General features: G+C 36.8%; 2 protein-coding genes across 2 annotated transcripts in view; one reads left to right on the top strand and one right to left on the bottom strand.

The window, feature by feature from the left end:
* Positions 1-803: 803 nt before the first annotated feature.
* On the top strand, positions 804-3,598 carry LOC113815805 (RWD domain-containing protein 2A; the record flags this gene model as incomplete). The annotated part of the gene is given in 3 exon segments (XM_070130772.1): positions 804-993; positions 1,701-1,826; positions 2,360-3,598. Coding segments are annotated over 3 exon segments (562 nt in total), but the record flags the coding sequence as incomplete, so codon positions are not given.
* Positions 3,599-5,459: 1,861 nt separating this feature from the next.
* The window catches only part of LOC113815806 (chitinase domain-containing protein 1), a 9,954-nt gene continuing 792 nt past the window's right edge, over positions 5,460-14,621 (bottom strand). Inside the window, exons 3-10 of the mRNA XM_070130771.1 lie at positions 11,024-11,173; positions 10,617-10,794; positions 10,332-10,441; positions 9,475-9,632; positions 8,734-8,837; positions 8,309-8,388; positions 7,536-7,684; positions 5,460-7,101 (exon numbers count right to left, since the gene is read on the bottom strand). Of these exons, the coding sequence (XP_069986872.1) occupies positions 6,960-7,101; positions 7,536-7,684; positions 8,309-8,388; positions 8,734-8,837; positions 9,475-9,632; positions 10,332-10,441; positions 10,617-10,794; positions 11,024-11,173 (1,071 nt within the window). The 3' untranslated portion in view covers positions 5,460-6,959. The remainder of the gene's footprint in view (positions 7,102-7,535; positions 7,685-8,308; positions 8,389-8,733; positions 8,838-9,474; positions 9,633-10,331; positions 10,442-10,616; positions 10,795-11,023; positions 11,174-14,621) is intronic.

The following is a 14,621-nucleotide window of genomic DNA, read 5'->3' as shown; positions in this document are numbered from 1 at the left end:
TGCCTTTTCTTGAAGAGCTCTCAGCACCATTTCAGATTTGGTAGCTGCTGTTGAAATAATATCCATTGTGGTACTCTTAAGTGTTGTAGTTCAAGAAACCATGCATCAGAAATTAAGAAGAAACATAGTTATATTTTTTTGTTTACAATATAGATTGGATTTGTGTAAGTATAAAATTCCTGCTTCTGCCCAAGCTTTACCGAGCTATGTACCATGTGTTTCCAGTCAGCCACTCATGTAAACAATTAGAAGCATTGGAAACATGTATATTCCATATTCTACAGATTTGGCTCTGGCTTATATGAAGGGCTGTACCTCAATAGCTCTGGCTTATATGATCTTTCAGTAAATGAATTGAAAATAAATCCTCACCCTACTTTGAAGGGCTGTACCTCAATAGCTCTGGCTTATATGATCTTTCAGTAAATGAATTGAAAATAAATCCTCACCCTACTTTGAAGGGCTGTACCTCAATAGCAGGCCAAACAAGCAACTATCATAACTATTTAGCACTCATAGCATAGAGCAGGCTAAGCCATCCATGGCATGGATACTTGCCCCTTGGTTTAAAGGCTTAGAGCATCATGGGGAAAGAAGATGCCATCCAGTGAATGGGTTGATTAATTTGCATTTTCTATAATGCATATGCATGAATAGTATCAGTGGATGTTACATATGATATATATGTAAGTTCAATTACTTTGCTGTTTGTCAATATGCAATTATTTTGTTAAGAATTGGCAGTGGATTGATTGCCTTCTTCTGAAAGTGTATTGCCTTACCAAAATTGTTATCATTTGCAGGTATATTAAATCTCTAGAAAAATGTGATTTAGCAATAGGTCCAGCTGTAACTTGGCTGCAGGAAAAAGGGGAGACCTTCTTCTCAGACAACATTGAGGAAGAGGCACCACTGAACACAGAGACAGAGTCTGAGGGAAAGGACACCAAATTTGCAAGATTATGGATATATTCCCATCATATATATAGCAAGGTTTGGCTCTTAGATTTCGGGTTATACAGTATATTTAAACGCTGTTCCTTAACCCAATTAACCAGGATTGCAAGAATACATGCCATTACCACTATGTCTTTATGTTTATTGATTGTCTTTACACATAGATGGCTCTTAAGTTACTATTATTAGTCAGTTACTAGTCCTAACCAGCTCATCGGTTTATCATTTTCCTTTTTCTGAGATTAAAAAAATGTATTGCTATTAGTGTGGTTATCGACACTATGATAGTTATAATAATAACAATAATACCAACATTAATATGAATCTTATCATAATGGGGCCAGAATTTTCTGTGACATAATAATTAAGCAGCCATATAGCTTTTGTGGCTGGGCCTGTGCTATGTATGGCTTTAGGCATGCCCATTAAAAAGGGTTAATAGCAATTAGAAGAAAAGAAAAAATCCTGGAAACTGAAAGAAAAAGGAATTCAGCTAGACATAAAGGCTTACTAATTGGCTACTTGGTGGCTGATCACTTCTAGCCATCTGTGTGTAAATAAAACTCACAGTAGACATTATGATTACCTGGCACCACTGGGTAAATTTGCATTTTCTGAGCATTTTCAAGATACTGAATACCTAGCTTATTTGTCTTTCATAGTGAGAAAGAAAAAGATAACTTCCTTGTATTATGTTTTAATACTGACGTGTAGGATAATGAATGTTTTTTTTATTTTTTCAGGTAAAACGCAAGGATATTTTGGATTTATCACGAGAGTTTGACTTGTCAGGCTTCTGCTTACCTGGGAAACCTGGAATCATATGTGTAGAAGGAATGTCACGCAACACAGATGATTGGTGGCAGAAGGTACGGACATTGGTCTTCTCAGTTGTGGATTATATTGGGGTTTATAGCAAAATTTGATCTTTAATGATTGAAGAGCTAAATTTTGCACTAAATTTCAAAAGTTATTCCTTCCATATGAGTGAAAATAGGAAATAGTAAAAGAAATATAAGCCAGTAAGACATATAGTCACCTTAACGTTTTGAACAGTGATATGTGTATTTACATTTTATATAAAATACTCAAGAGAAACTCAAGAAGTGATTGTATGAAGAGAGAGCAGGGGGTCCAAGAATGGAGGGCAGAGGATGGGATGAAGCATATAACAGTCTCGGATGGCTTGAAGAGAATATACAGGAAGGATTAGATGGGAGGAGAAGCCACCCAGATGCATGGGAGAAGGCACTGTGGTTGCATAGGAATAAGGATCAGGGGGGGATAGCTTTTTGGTAGAGAATAGTGTCTTACATTTAACCTTTTTCTCATGTAATTAATAAATTTTGTAAAGATATCTCTTTTATGTTATATTAATGCCTTTTTAAAATTTTCCTAACAGGTTAGGTCATGGAACTGGCAGAAGATTCTTGTTAAAAGCCGAGAAATCGTTGATGTCACTAAGGGTCAAGACATTGATAAACTACGAAGATTTCCAACATTTGAAGAGCTTGGCTCCGAGAATAACATCCGGGTCAAGAATGGAGGGTTTCATGTTGACATGGGAGATGTATTTAGGTACTTAGAAAACCATGAATCGGGATATGTTTTCAAAGAATATTTTGGTGTCAGTGGGAGGCCAACTTGACGCACTTTGAATGAAGATAGTAATTATTAGGTCCTGCCATACTTGTGTAAAAAGTTGGGAGCATTAAGAAAATTCTTATTTGGATTGAATGATCGTTATGTAGATAAATACTTTGAATGTTTATGATTTAGTAACGGGAAGACTATATTTTATATGTTATTTATAAATCTTTTGCGGATTTGAAATTATTTTTGGTATTGATTTTACCTTTCATATAAAATGGAAATCGTTATGAATTCTGTATAGTATCTCTTTGCAGTGTTAATAAAGATCCGAAAAGGGAAGTCGTTTCACCCCTGATAATCAGAAAACTAAAATTTAAATACAAAGTAAAGAGGAATGGTCATAGAATAGTGTAGGTTGTAATTGGCTGTACCAGATAGGCTAAGACGGTAATATTAATAACACTTTTATGCAACATCTCTGAAGTATCTGTAGTGATGCAGCCTTTATAAAAGAGGATGATGATACCATGACAGCAGTGTGTATATTTGTCGTCGTGTGTTCTGAGGGTGTCGTATTTGAGCAAAATGGAATAAAAGACAGAGTTCTTGAATTCAGATTTAAAATGCATTTAATGTTAAGTCTACATTGGACTGGGTTACTCGGCATTTTTTGATTGCAGCTGAAATAATTTTAGTAGGTTTGTTCTGAGATACAAGTTGTACCGACTATTATTTTTTATCAGTAAATTGCTTTTCATAAGTAACATTCTCCTAATTGACAGAAGGGAATCAATTTTGTAAATCTGGTATAATGGTTCCTCCGAAGTTGAGAGGACAAAGTATTTTATTATTTACTTGATTAATGTTTATTCATGGAGAAATGTACAGGTTAAGGGACAGTTTTTGGGTCTTCTTCCAGTCTTTTTCTAGAACCATATTTTTATATCTAGCTTATCGCTGGCGTGAATTTCACTAGATATGCTTTAATTTAAAAAAGTATGTGTTGTAAGATGACTTTTTGCACAATAAAGTCTAAAGATCAAGAAAATTTGTTTAACTAAATTTTACTATGACCCTGTGTATGTGGAGACTGGAAATTCATGACAAAATGCTAATGGTAAATGGTTAAAAAAGCAAAATAAATACACTAGGCATCTAGGGTAATTTAGCACTATAGGAAAGTATATTAAAGGAGGAGTGAAGGGTGATAGTTGCTATGCGTCAACTGTCTAGAGTAATCTTGAAAGGTTTAAGATGGGAAAAGGAGTTGCTGTGTGAATGGGCTATGGTGGGTCTAGGTAAGGGAATTACATATGGGATTCATGTGTGTATCCAGGAGGGAGTGGAAATGATAAAGGGGATGGAGGGAGGGAGAATGTATGTGTAGTTCGAGTTGAGGGGGTTGGGTTATGTTGGGAGGGAGTAGGAGGAACCGGTGTAGGGGGAATATAAGTAGGAGGAGGATGGATATCGGCAGTCACTTCAAGTGGGGAGGGAGCATGAGTTGTGGAAATGTGTCTCAGGCATATAGTTTTGAATATCTTCAATAGTTTCTGCAGTGGAGTTGGTTGGAGAGTTTTGTGAGACAGAGGTTTTCTTATGAGAGGGGGAAGAGGAGACTGGTGTCTGAGAAATAATGACAAAGATTGGTGGAGGTGAGTAGGGGAAGAAGGGGGGGATTTTCAGTCTGCTGCAGACAGTGTGGGGAGGGAGAGGGGATGGTGTTGGGTCTGTAGTTGAGATTGGAGTGTCTGGATTTAGAGTGCCAAAGAATTTGACTGGGGGAGGCAGAATGTAGAAGTGGAAGTGGGGAAGTAAGTAGGTGCAGGGGAAAGTGTAGGAACATCCTGGGTTGGAGGGGAGTGGCAGAGCAAATGACATTTGAGTAAGTCTTCTCCACAGTCTGACCAATCTTTGGTATCGACTAGGCAGTTTGCTGGGGAGATAGAGACAGTTCCGGTACAAGTATTAAGAGTTGGATGAGGTTCTGCAGGAATGGGGTTGCCAGAGTGATCAGTTAGATTTGATAATGCTATAGCTTCAGTTTCAGATCTGACTGTTACAATATTTGTAGGGTTGGTGGTGATAAAAGGACGGGGACGTGTGGAAGAGGGAGTGTTGTTGATGGGGTTAGTATTATGGAGAGATAGAGAATAAGGCTGTAAGGTTGTAATAAGGGAGGTTGGGGTATTTAATGAAGGTTTTAGGGGTAGAGGTGAAGAAGTTGAGGAAGTTGGGAGAGTAGGAATGTCTTCTGGAGATTGAGTTTCAGCTTTGGTGGGTAATGCACCAAAAGTAGGTGGTAGGGTTCAGGGTCGTGGTCAAAGGAGAGCCTGGGGTCGGGGAGCCGGTATAGTCTGAATTGGTGGGGCTATTTGATGAAGGGGCAGGCTTCATTGTCTCTAATATAGGTATTACTTCATTACTGGCCATGGGAAGCCTTGATTATGTAGGGAAAATAAACAGTCCACTCCCTCAGTGCCCCTTAAGGGGGCAAGGGCTAGACAACTAAATCTGGAATACTGTGCCCATGGTTCCCGCAGGCCGTTCAGGACTGGCACAAGGTGAGCCTTTCATCCTTTCAGCATGGCTCTTACACCTTAGAAAGTAGATAGTAGAAGGGGCTGGAGAAGGGACGGAAAAAGAAAACTGGAGGGAGATGCAAAATTAGTCGAGTCGAGGGCTGAGGCCATTGGCAGGGGAGATCCCTGCATTGGGTCTCAGTCTCCGTCTCCTACGCCCCCCCCACGATAACAACGGGCAAGGGATTGAGGGGGATGACATTTGTGGTTTAGGCCCAGTAGTATGGCATCATACTACATGCCATTGCATCAAAAGGGTTAAACAGTTACACAAGTATAAATAATAACATAATAAATCTATTTTATCATGTGATTAATGCACTCAACTTTAATTTCAGGCTTTATTTTTATACTTCCGATCACTGATAATCAATGCTTCACCTCTAAACAAGAAAAACAAAAAACTATACAAACAAAATTATCATAATTAAACAAACAGCATACCTTTTATTTTAGTCTTTCATTGGTGCAAGAAGAGATAAACTTTTCTTTCACATTATATATTTCCTTTTTGTACACTTTACATGATCAAGTCCACTGACATTGTTTAATTTCCCTTATCATTCCTTTGAAGAATTTTACTTACACTATATAATAGTGATGTAACATGCAGAACATCCACAGTACAAACTGGTTTAGAAATTTAGACTGGACAAACTCGACAAAATAGAGTTCTGTGTATTCGGTGTCTATAAAAATATCTCCCAAAGGAAATGAGGCACAACCACTGGACAAGGTACGACTATACGGCTATGGAGTTCAGTTGTTGTTTAAGGAGTGAATGGTGGATTTTGGAGCAGTAAGTATTTCGACTTTCTCCGACTGCAGGGAAAACAAGATGACATCCTTTGCTCTGTCTTTTGCAAGTCCTGTTTGCTTCAGGTTTCATTTTCATCCATCTTGCTTTGGGTTTAACTTCATGTCGTCTTTGGCATTCACTTCCCTAGGTCTTGCCTGCTTAAAGTTTCTTTCTCGTCCACCTTGCTATACAATTTCTCAACTTCCTATTACACCTGCCATTTCCTTCAGTGTGTAGAGGAATATTCATCACAACATTTCCATTTCTATAATTTTCTTTTGTGGCCACAGCCAGTTATTTGTTTCACTGGTCTTATCATACTTATTTTTAATCTGACACTGTTCTGATTCCCAGTATCATGAACAAGATTATGAACATCTAATAGCAATGCAAAAATACTGTCATTTTATACACATTCTATTTCTACTTCCCAACTTTCATTATAATTTTTTCATACAAATTAGGTCTCAGTAAATATGCAAGAGAAACTTATCATCCAATAAAATAACATTATTCTTCAATACAAGACATTACATTTGTTTCAATCACCTTCACCAATAACAATTACTTGCACATTCTTTACTTTTGCATCATAATATTCTAAGAAAAATCCGTGATTTAAAAAAACTTATAATGGACACAATTAAGCAAACTTCACAATGATAATGACTGAAGTGCAAATGGTGAAATTGAATAAATTTGGAAATACAAAATTTTGCTTTAATTTTTTGTTTAAGCCCACACACAAATGCCAAAAAGTCTGTAACCACCCTTAAACTGGAAATTATACAACAATAAGGCCACATATGCATCAGGTCTATGTGAACAGCTCCTCTACAAAACAAACAATACATTAGAAATCACAGATAAAGAAAAAAATGCTTTTTATACAGTGTACATAACCAACTATGTATCACTCAAATAAATAAATCATCCCCCTTATTCGCACACAACCCCAAGAAAGTAATCACAGTCCAGTTTTTTTGGACAGCACCATGGAGAAAACCTTCTCTGCATTGTTTCCTTAATCAGAGAAGATCATAAAAGTAGTCAAGTCCCTGACCCACTTCCCACAGAGATATTCCTGTGCCCAATTCTTTCGCCAAGTCAACTCTCTTGTTGATGGAATGTAGAGTAGGGTAGAACACAGTCCTACGCCCAGATGTTGTTCTGGAATAATTAAAGAAAATAGTGTTCATAACATAAACAGAAAATGAAGCAACTACTGATAATCTCCCTAAATTAAATCATTCTCTCTTTGTTGATATAAAAAATAAGAGATCAATGAATCGTAAAGGAAAACACAGAAGCAAAGCAAAGCAAAGAATAGAGGGAAAAGAAATAAAGAGATGGTCAAAGACGAGGATGAGGAGGAGGAATGGGGTTAGAGGAACAAGAACTGGAAGAAGACAAGAAGGAGAAATGGAGTTACAGGAACAGGAATCAGAGAAGGGGAAGGAGGAAGAGGTGGTAAAAAAATGAGGAGCTGGTAGAAGAGGAAGAAGAAAAGGAAGAAAAGAATATCCCCTATATACTAACCATGAAAGCAGAAAAGTAAGGAATGGGGCCTCACACAGAGTAAACATTTAAAGGACAACACTTACTTGTATTCAAAATAGTGCTCTTGTGATTCTCCGTCATAGAGGAACTTGGGCTTGTACGTTGACAGTATATCTATATACTGATGTCCGATAATGTGGTTCCCTCCTGTAACACTATGGTCCAGACCGTACAAATTCAAGCCCAATAGGATCTGTTGCCGAAAGACATTTTTTAGTAACAATTTTTGATTGCCTTTCATAGATATTAGGAACCTAAAACCTAGTAACTACAAAGCAACTGAAAATAAGGAGAATGGAACTAGTTAAATTTCTGTTGAATCAAGTTATAGACTATGTAGAATGACAATTAATGGTCGAAGATTAATGAATATAAATATCATTTCCCCCAAAAAGAAAATGAGTAGGTTAAAACATCTCCAACTGAACAACTGTTACCACTGTTTGGTGGCATAAAACCCTGAAAAATAAGCAATATGTCTTTACTCAACTTTTACATCTGAGTCTTACGAATGTATGCAATCATACAATAATTCTTTAATTAATTTATACACAGACTTTTCATACTGGGAAAATCTGAAACTTGATTCTGTTATGCTTTTGCATTTTCTTATTCACAACAAAATGGCAATTTAGTTTAGGTATTCCCCCCCTCCCCCATATAGGACATGACTATCATTCAAGAAAAAATAACATCTTAATAGGCTTATAAATAGCAAATAGTAGGTCAAGGTTATAATTGTCCCCTCTAATGAAATTCGAACACATCATTAAAAAAAGGTAGTTCAAGCAAAGCATCTAATATAATATAACCTCACCTTTGCACGGTCAGGAGAAGAAGCATCTGGTACTAATTTCTCGACACAATCGCGCATCCACCACAAAGGGCTGTTTGGTCCTGAAACATAGAGAGTAAATAGAGATAATCAAGAGAACCAACACTAAGAACTCTCATCGTACAAATTGTGTTTCTCTTGTCACTGAAGAAGCTTTATGACGATAGGGAGTTTCTATATCATTTACAGATACACTTTTCTCTAATGTTGCAACTTATTTTTTTAGCCAAAAAGGCATACTAGAATCTAATATGTCAATCACTCAATTGTAGAACTTTGACAAGCAATACTGGCATGTTAAAAAAATTACCTGGAAATATCAAAGACTTTTACGAAGCAATGTAATGAAAGTGAATTTAAATAGAGAACCATCACTATTTCTTTAAAAACAGCAATAAAGTACCCACCTGGATTTTGGAATGATGAAAAGTCGTACGTCATGAGAGAGAATGCATCCACATCACCAGCTAAAGCCTGAAATTCCTTTTCTGTGAAGGAACCTCTTACACCCCTGATATGGAAGAATAGAAATATAAATATTATTCATTTTTTTTTTCATTCTAAAACAAATAAACAGACACACACACACACTTACACAACCAACATCAACAACAGCCACCAAAAATGTGAGACTTGTTTTGCCATAACATGTTAGTTACTTTAAAACAAATCTGACCTTGCTGTTAACATATTTATTTTCAAAACTTTAAAATATGTAATAACATGTTCATATTCATGTTTTATTCTCTAGCTTATATTATTTGTTTTGCATTAAACCCTTGGATCCAGATGATGTCACATCAAGAAAAAAATGGGCCGAGTGGCAGGTGAAGTGAATTTGGCTTAGGGATGAAGTATTGGGAACATGCCGTCATGAGAATTTACACTGCATACCTGGGTGGCAGGAATAAGTCACCACTACTAAACAAAGCTCTTGCACTGTCAGTGGCAAAAGAGTCAAATGAACACTAATAGGGATCACCTGTATCTACCTATCTATCCATCCATCCATCCATCCATCTATCTATCTATTCCATCCCCCAAACCCTCCCACCCTCCCTACCTCCCTCTCTCTCTCTCTCTCTGTGCGTGTGAGTGTGCATGTGCTTACATTGTATCAATATTTATATATATCAATACACCTTTACCTTTGGTAGACTGGTGGTGGAATGACAAGTATGAAAACGAAACCAGCCTTACGAATCTTCTGGGCTATGTCACGGACAACCCTAGGAAACCTCTCTATGATTCCCTGTGTTGGGATCTGACTCCAAACTTCAAGCACAATTCCGTCCAGATTGTGCTTCTGCAAGAAAAGATCCTACTGTATCATTCAAATACATAAAATCATCTTTTTTAATCTTATCATATTAATCTATTTCAGTTACAGATATAAATAAACACAAGCAAAAACTATTACTATATTTACCTATACAAATATCTATAGGTGTAGGGAATGAGTTCAAGATTAAATCTTTGTCTGTATACATCTGCATGATCTCTCTGTGTCTGAAGGTGATTTAGCTGCAGCCCAGCTTTTAAGTACGATATCCAACAAAAATGTCATTCTCTCAAGTAATATCTGCAGGTTGTTATGGTTCTTGAGATCTCTAGACTTTCGCTGATAGGATATTCACATCATGTATGTAGTCACTTTCACCAGGTTACTCAATAACTATGGGCAGAATGTATTTTGTGATACTGTCTGTCAATAGTTCAAATCATCAAGAGTATACTTGCTAGTATTAGGGTCCTAGGCAGGTCCCTATCACGTCTGTGTTTATATATGCTGAGTGAACAAAGTACACTGTGGAAATGTGTAAGTTATATCTGGTCTTCTTGAAGGCAGCTGTCTTTCTGAACTGCATAGGCTGTATGGGGCACCAAGTATCTTGTTTGTGCCCATGTATGACAATAGTTGTATGCAAAAGTGCATTTATATGTCTTTTGTCTAAGTGAAGGTATCTCTAGGCTTATCTAAAGGGTTTACTACGAGTTTTGTTACCTTGATAATACCAAGAATGTCATTTGTGACTTCACCACGCTTGACTTCTGAATTGACAATTTCTTCAAAGTCATCACGATGCCATCCCTCCATTATCACTCTTGGAACAACTGCCGAAAGAATGAGAGGAGTAAAATTTTACATAAAACATCCCATAAATTTAGACCCAAGACAAGATATAATTCAGTTAAATATCAAATCCCTACATTGTATATGTAAATAGTCCAATGCGGCTATATCTATGTCACGGTATTACCACTTGGCCTTACACTGATCTCTGTTCACCTTTGACATTGCTGCTCTTGCCAGCCTTCCTCACGTCCTTGATCCAACCTTGGTCGATGTCGTGGTCCCCCGTGATCACATTTCTCCCTGCATGCCTTTTCAGCTGCAGCCAAACTGGAGAGACATGAGTAAATTTCCCTCCGAGGAACTTGGCTACATCATAGCCATGGTTGTTCCACTGAAATGCATTTTTCGAGTAATTTTTCAATTTTGAAAGATAAAAATAATCAGTTTACACCTTCAAAAATAAGCAATCCTCTCTATTCATCCTTGGATAATAATCATAAATCTTCCTTATCACTCACTCACCTAACATCATAGTTTCAACACACGACTTCGCAAGGAAAATCATTCTTTATCATAATCACATCACAACTAGCAAAAAGGTAGCAAACAACAGATCTTACCGGGGTCACGTAGGCCAGAGTCATTTGACTAGATGCTCTCTTGGCTGTGTCGTGATAATATCCCTTGTGGTTTTCGACAATGTCTTTCCATTTCGGCTTTTCTGTTATCAAGTCCAACTCTATTACCGAGCTGCTCTGAGGACCAGATATCTGAAAAAAAAAAAAATAAATAAATAAATGAAAATAAAAATTAGCATCTTTAATAAAATAAATATATAAAATCAATGAAAGTATATATATTTATAGAATAGCATGATCACTTGTGAGAAAAATCTGGCAAACAACCTAAGATTGATCATGATAATGATAATGATAATGATAATGATGATAATAATGACAATAATAATAAATAATAACAATGATAACAATAATAAAAATAAAAATAAAATAATTGCTTAATAACAATAACAACAACAAACATAATAATAATGATGATAATAATAATGATGATGAATTTATTAACCATGAAAAAAAAAAAAAAAAAAAAAAAAAAAAAAAAAAAAAACAATGTATACTCTCACTGATTAAAATTAAGACCCACAAAACAAAACCATTCCTCATTTCCAGTAATCTACCATTAGAATAAGCATACATACGAATGAAAGTCTCTAAAAAGTAAAACCATTTAGGAAATACCCCCAGAAGAAAGCCTAAGAGAGCAAATTTCACAAGAAAATGGCAAACTGGCACCCCCTTAAGGCACTGTCTTAGGAGAGGATGCCAGTGTAGCTTCCTGAAAGGCCATGGCAGGATGTATCCAAGACGAAGTCCCTCACCAAGACCTTTTCTTAAGAATGATAATGAAAGTAGGTGAAAAGAAATTATATTTGTTACTGATATTTCTCATCTTTCACGTATAGATTTTAGAACTGAGCAGCAAGCCGTCCACAGCCTGGTATCAGTACCTGAGAGGGTAAAGATTAGACAAAGGACTGTGTAGGATTATAATTCCTTACCTTGGCTAGCTGACTAAGTGGACAGCAAATATTTCAGTAATTATGAAACATTCCCTATGTTTATTCAAGAACAGTCATATAAAATTCTAATTGGAATTTTTTGTAACTTCTCGGAAAGACAGCATAATTCTTGACACAGTAACATGTTTTGAGATCTCCTGTCTATATCATAGTGTCTAACACCTAAGAATAACATATATTCATGAAACTGTGGGTAAAGATGCATTTGTAGTTTTCCTAGTTCATTATTCCTACTTCATTTTAGCTTGAAAGAATTTTCTTTATCTCTTTAATAACAACACTCCTCAAACTGGGTGAACATGGGAAGATACAGCCCAATAATGGCAATCTACTTAGTTAATTCATGAAGGATTATTATATATGGTGTATTATATATATTCAGAGTAAAATCACAGTGCCTGGGAGCAGCTGATGCGGAGTCTGTCCAACTTTCTGTCCTGCTGTAGATACATTTTGGATTCTTTATACTCGTCTATTCTGTGTATTTTATTTATATTTTTCCTAGCAATAACTTTCCATGTCCTCCCTGCTATAGATTTATTTATTTATTTATTTATTTATTATTATTATTATTAATTTTTTATTTTTTATTTTTTTGGAGGGGGGAGGGGGTCCACACCATAATTTCTTTTGATATAAAGGAGGCAGAGGAAAAGGAATTAAGGTATAATATAAGGCAAAATTTAGCAGTAATGGGTAAGATGACCAAAAATAAGATATCATTCATCTATGGTATCCTCTTTGCAAGTTGATGATAAGAAAGTTGTGCAACACATAAGGTACCAGGGAAATTACTGGGTACAATATGAACAATAAACATGGGATCAGTCACTATGTTGTCTAATGCAGGGAGCTTCCACCCCTAACGGCCACCCAGTAAAACAAAGAATTGTCCACATATTCATGGCAGGAGAGATTTGGATAGACTCGGCACTGGGCATTCCTGCATGTCGGTCATATGCTCTACCCCTGCAATGGGGTTGGGGGTTGACAGCTGCCCATGGTGGGGTTGCAGGGTGCACAGCCTCCTGCATTAGACAATCTAGTGACTGATTCTGTGCACATTATTCATATTTTGCAATTTTGCAATTTCCCTCGTACCTTTCCTGCCTTCCCCTGCTTTTGGGACCCAGAATGCGTGTTTGCGGGGTTTCTGCACAATAATTTTTATATATAAAAATCATTATGATCACTTATGTGTAAAATTATCCTGCACTCACAAATATATGAAATAATATGCATAGGCAAAAAATGTCAAAAAGAAAATAAGTCATGACAAATGCTGTGTGCAAAGCAAGTCCGGGTGGGGATCTGGGGGCATAGGCTAGCCCCCAACTGGGAAATACGGTGATTGGATGGGTGTCTGGGGGCGATGCTCCTGGGTTAGGAAGATTGTGAATGTTTATGGATTTCCCAGGAATGGCTTGAGTTGGGTCACTTCATAAGCATTACCAAGACTTTCACATATACTATTTGCAATGGAAAATAACAAGAGATTTCCACATATTAAAACATGGACCTGCTCCAGACATGAAGACAAGCACACAGACTTACAATCATGTACAAGATCACAAACAACTTTATGGATATCAACAAACACAAAAACTTACAAGCAGCACATATATGCAACACACAGAACTCAAATAACAGTAAATTTGTCACAATCCACATCAACACAAACTCTTACAAGCACTATGTCTTCCCTAGCATCATATACAATAGGAACAGACTACCCCAACATGTCACTGAAGCAAAAATGCTCAATGCCTTCACTGACAAACTGAACAAACATATTACAGTACACTTGACAAACACTGACACTGCCCCTTACTCCCTAATCCTTTCCCCCACCCCCAGCAACCAACCACATAAGGCATCTTTTCCGGTGGCAATTAGGGTGTTGCGAACCGCGATGCGACACCAAAAGCTGTCTTGTGGTCAGAGGTGAGACAGGCCTCTAAGATCTGGTCATTTCTGTGATGTAATGGGAATGATCGCGCTTAATGGCTTGTTATTTTACTGTACTGGTTATTTATCTGACAGGTAAACAGTATTTTGGAATATGATATCCAAGATGGCTTTTGATATCTTATGGTGGGTAGTGCGGCGTTCTAGATATCCAATATAAGTACGAATATGCATGAAAGGAGGAATGCATCTGGCAACTTGATTAAAGTTAACCGTCTGCTTGATTCCTGTCACGCAAGAGGTGTCGCGATTCCCGTAACCACTGGAAAAGATGGCTATATATGCATGATATGCCCTTATAAGTGCCTTGCGCATTATTGAGATTGAGATTGAAAATTGAAAGAAGGAATAATAATTGCTAGATTGGATAATCGTGATACTAAAAAAATGACTTTAATCAATACCAATAATATTGTGGTTCGTTGTACAGAGGTATTCTCAATAATTACTTAAATAATGAGTATGTTCAACTTTATGAGTTAATCTATGCTTGCTGGATGCTACAGCTATTGCTTCATATAGTCCTTTTCTCCACAACACTTGCTTTACAAGTGCAAGTTTTGTTAACGATGTAAAGTGCACTTTCCTGGTGTTATAAACTATTCTCACTGGTTTATCTTCCCCTTCACCTTTGTAAATTTTCGTAAAGCACA

This window comes from Penaeus vannamei, chromosome 15 (assembly GCF_042767895.1).
Source record: "Penaeus vannamei isolate JL-2024 chromosome 15, ASM4276789v1, whole genome shotgun sequence".
NCBI lineage: Eukaryota > Metazoa > Arthropoda > Malacostraca > Decapoda > Penaeidae > Penaeus > Penaeus vannamei.
Note: the sequence above shows the minus strand (reverse complement) of the source record. Positions and strands in the feature narration are given on the sequence as shown.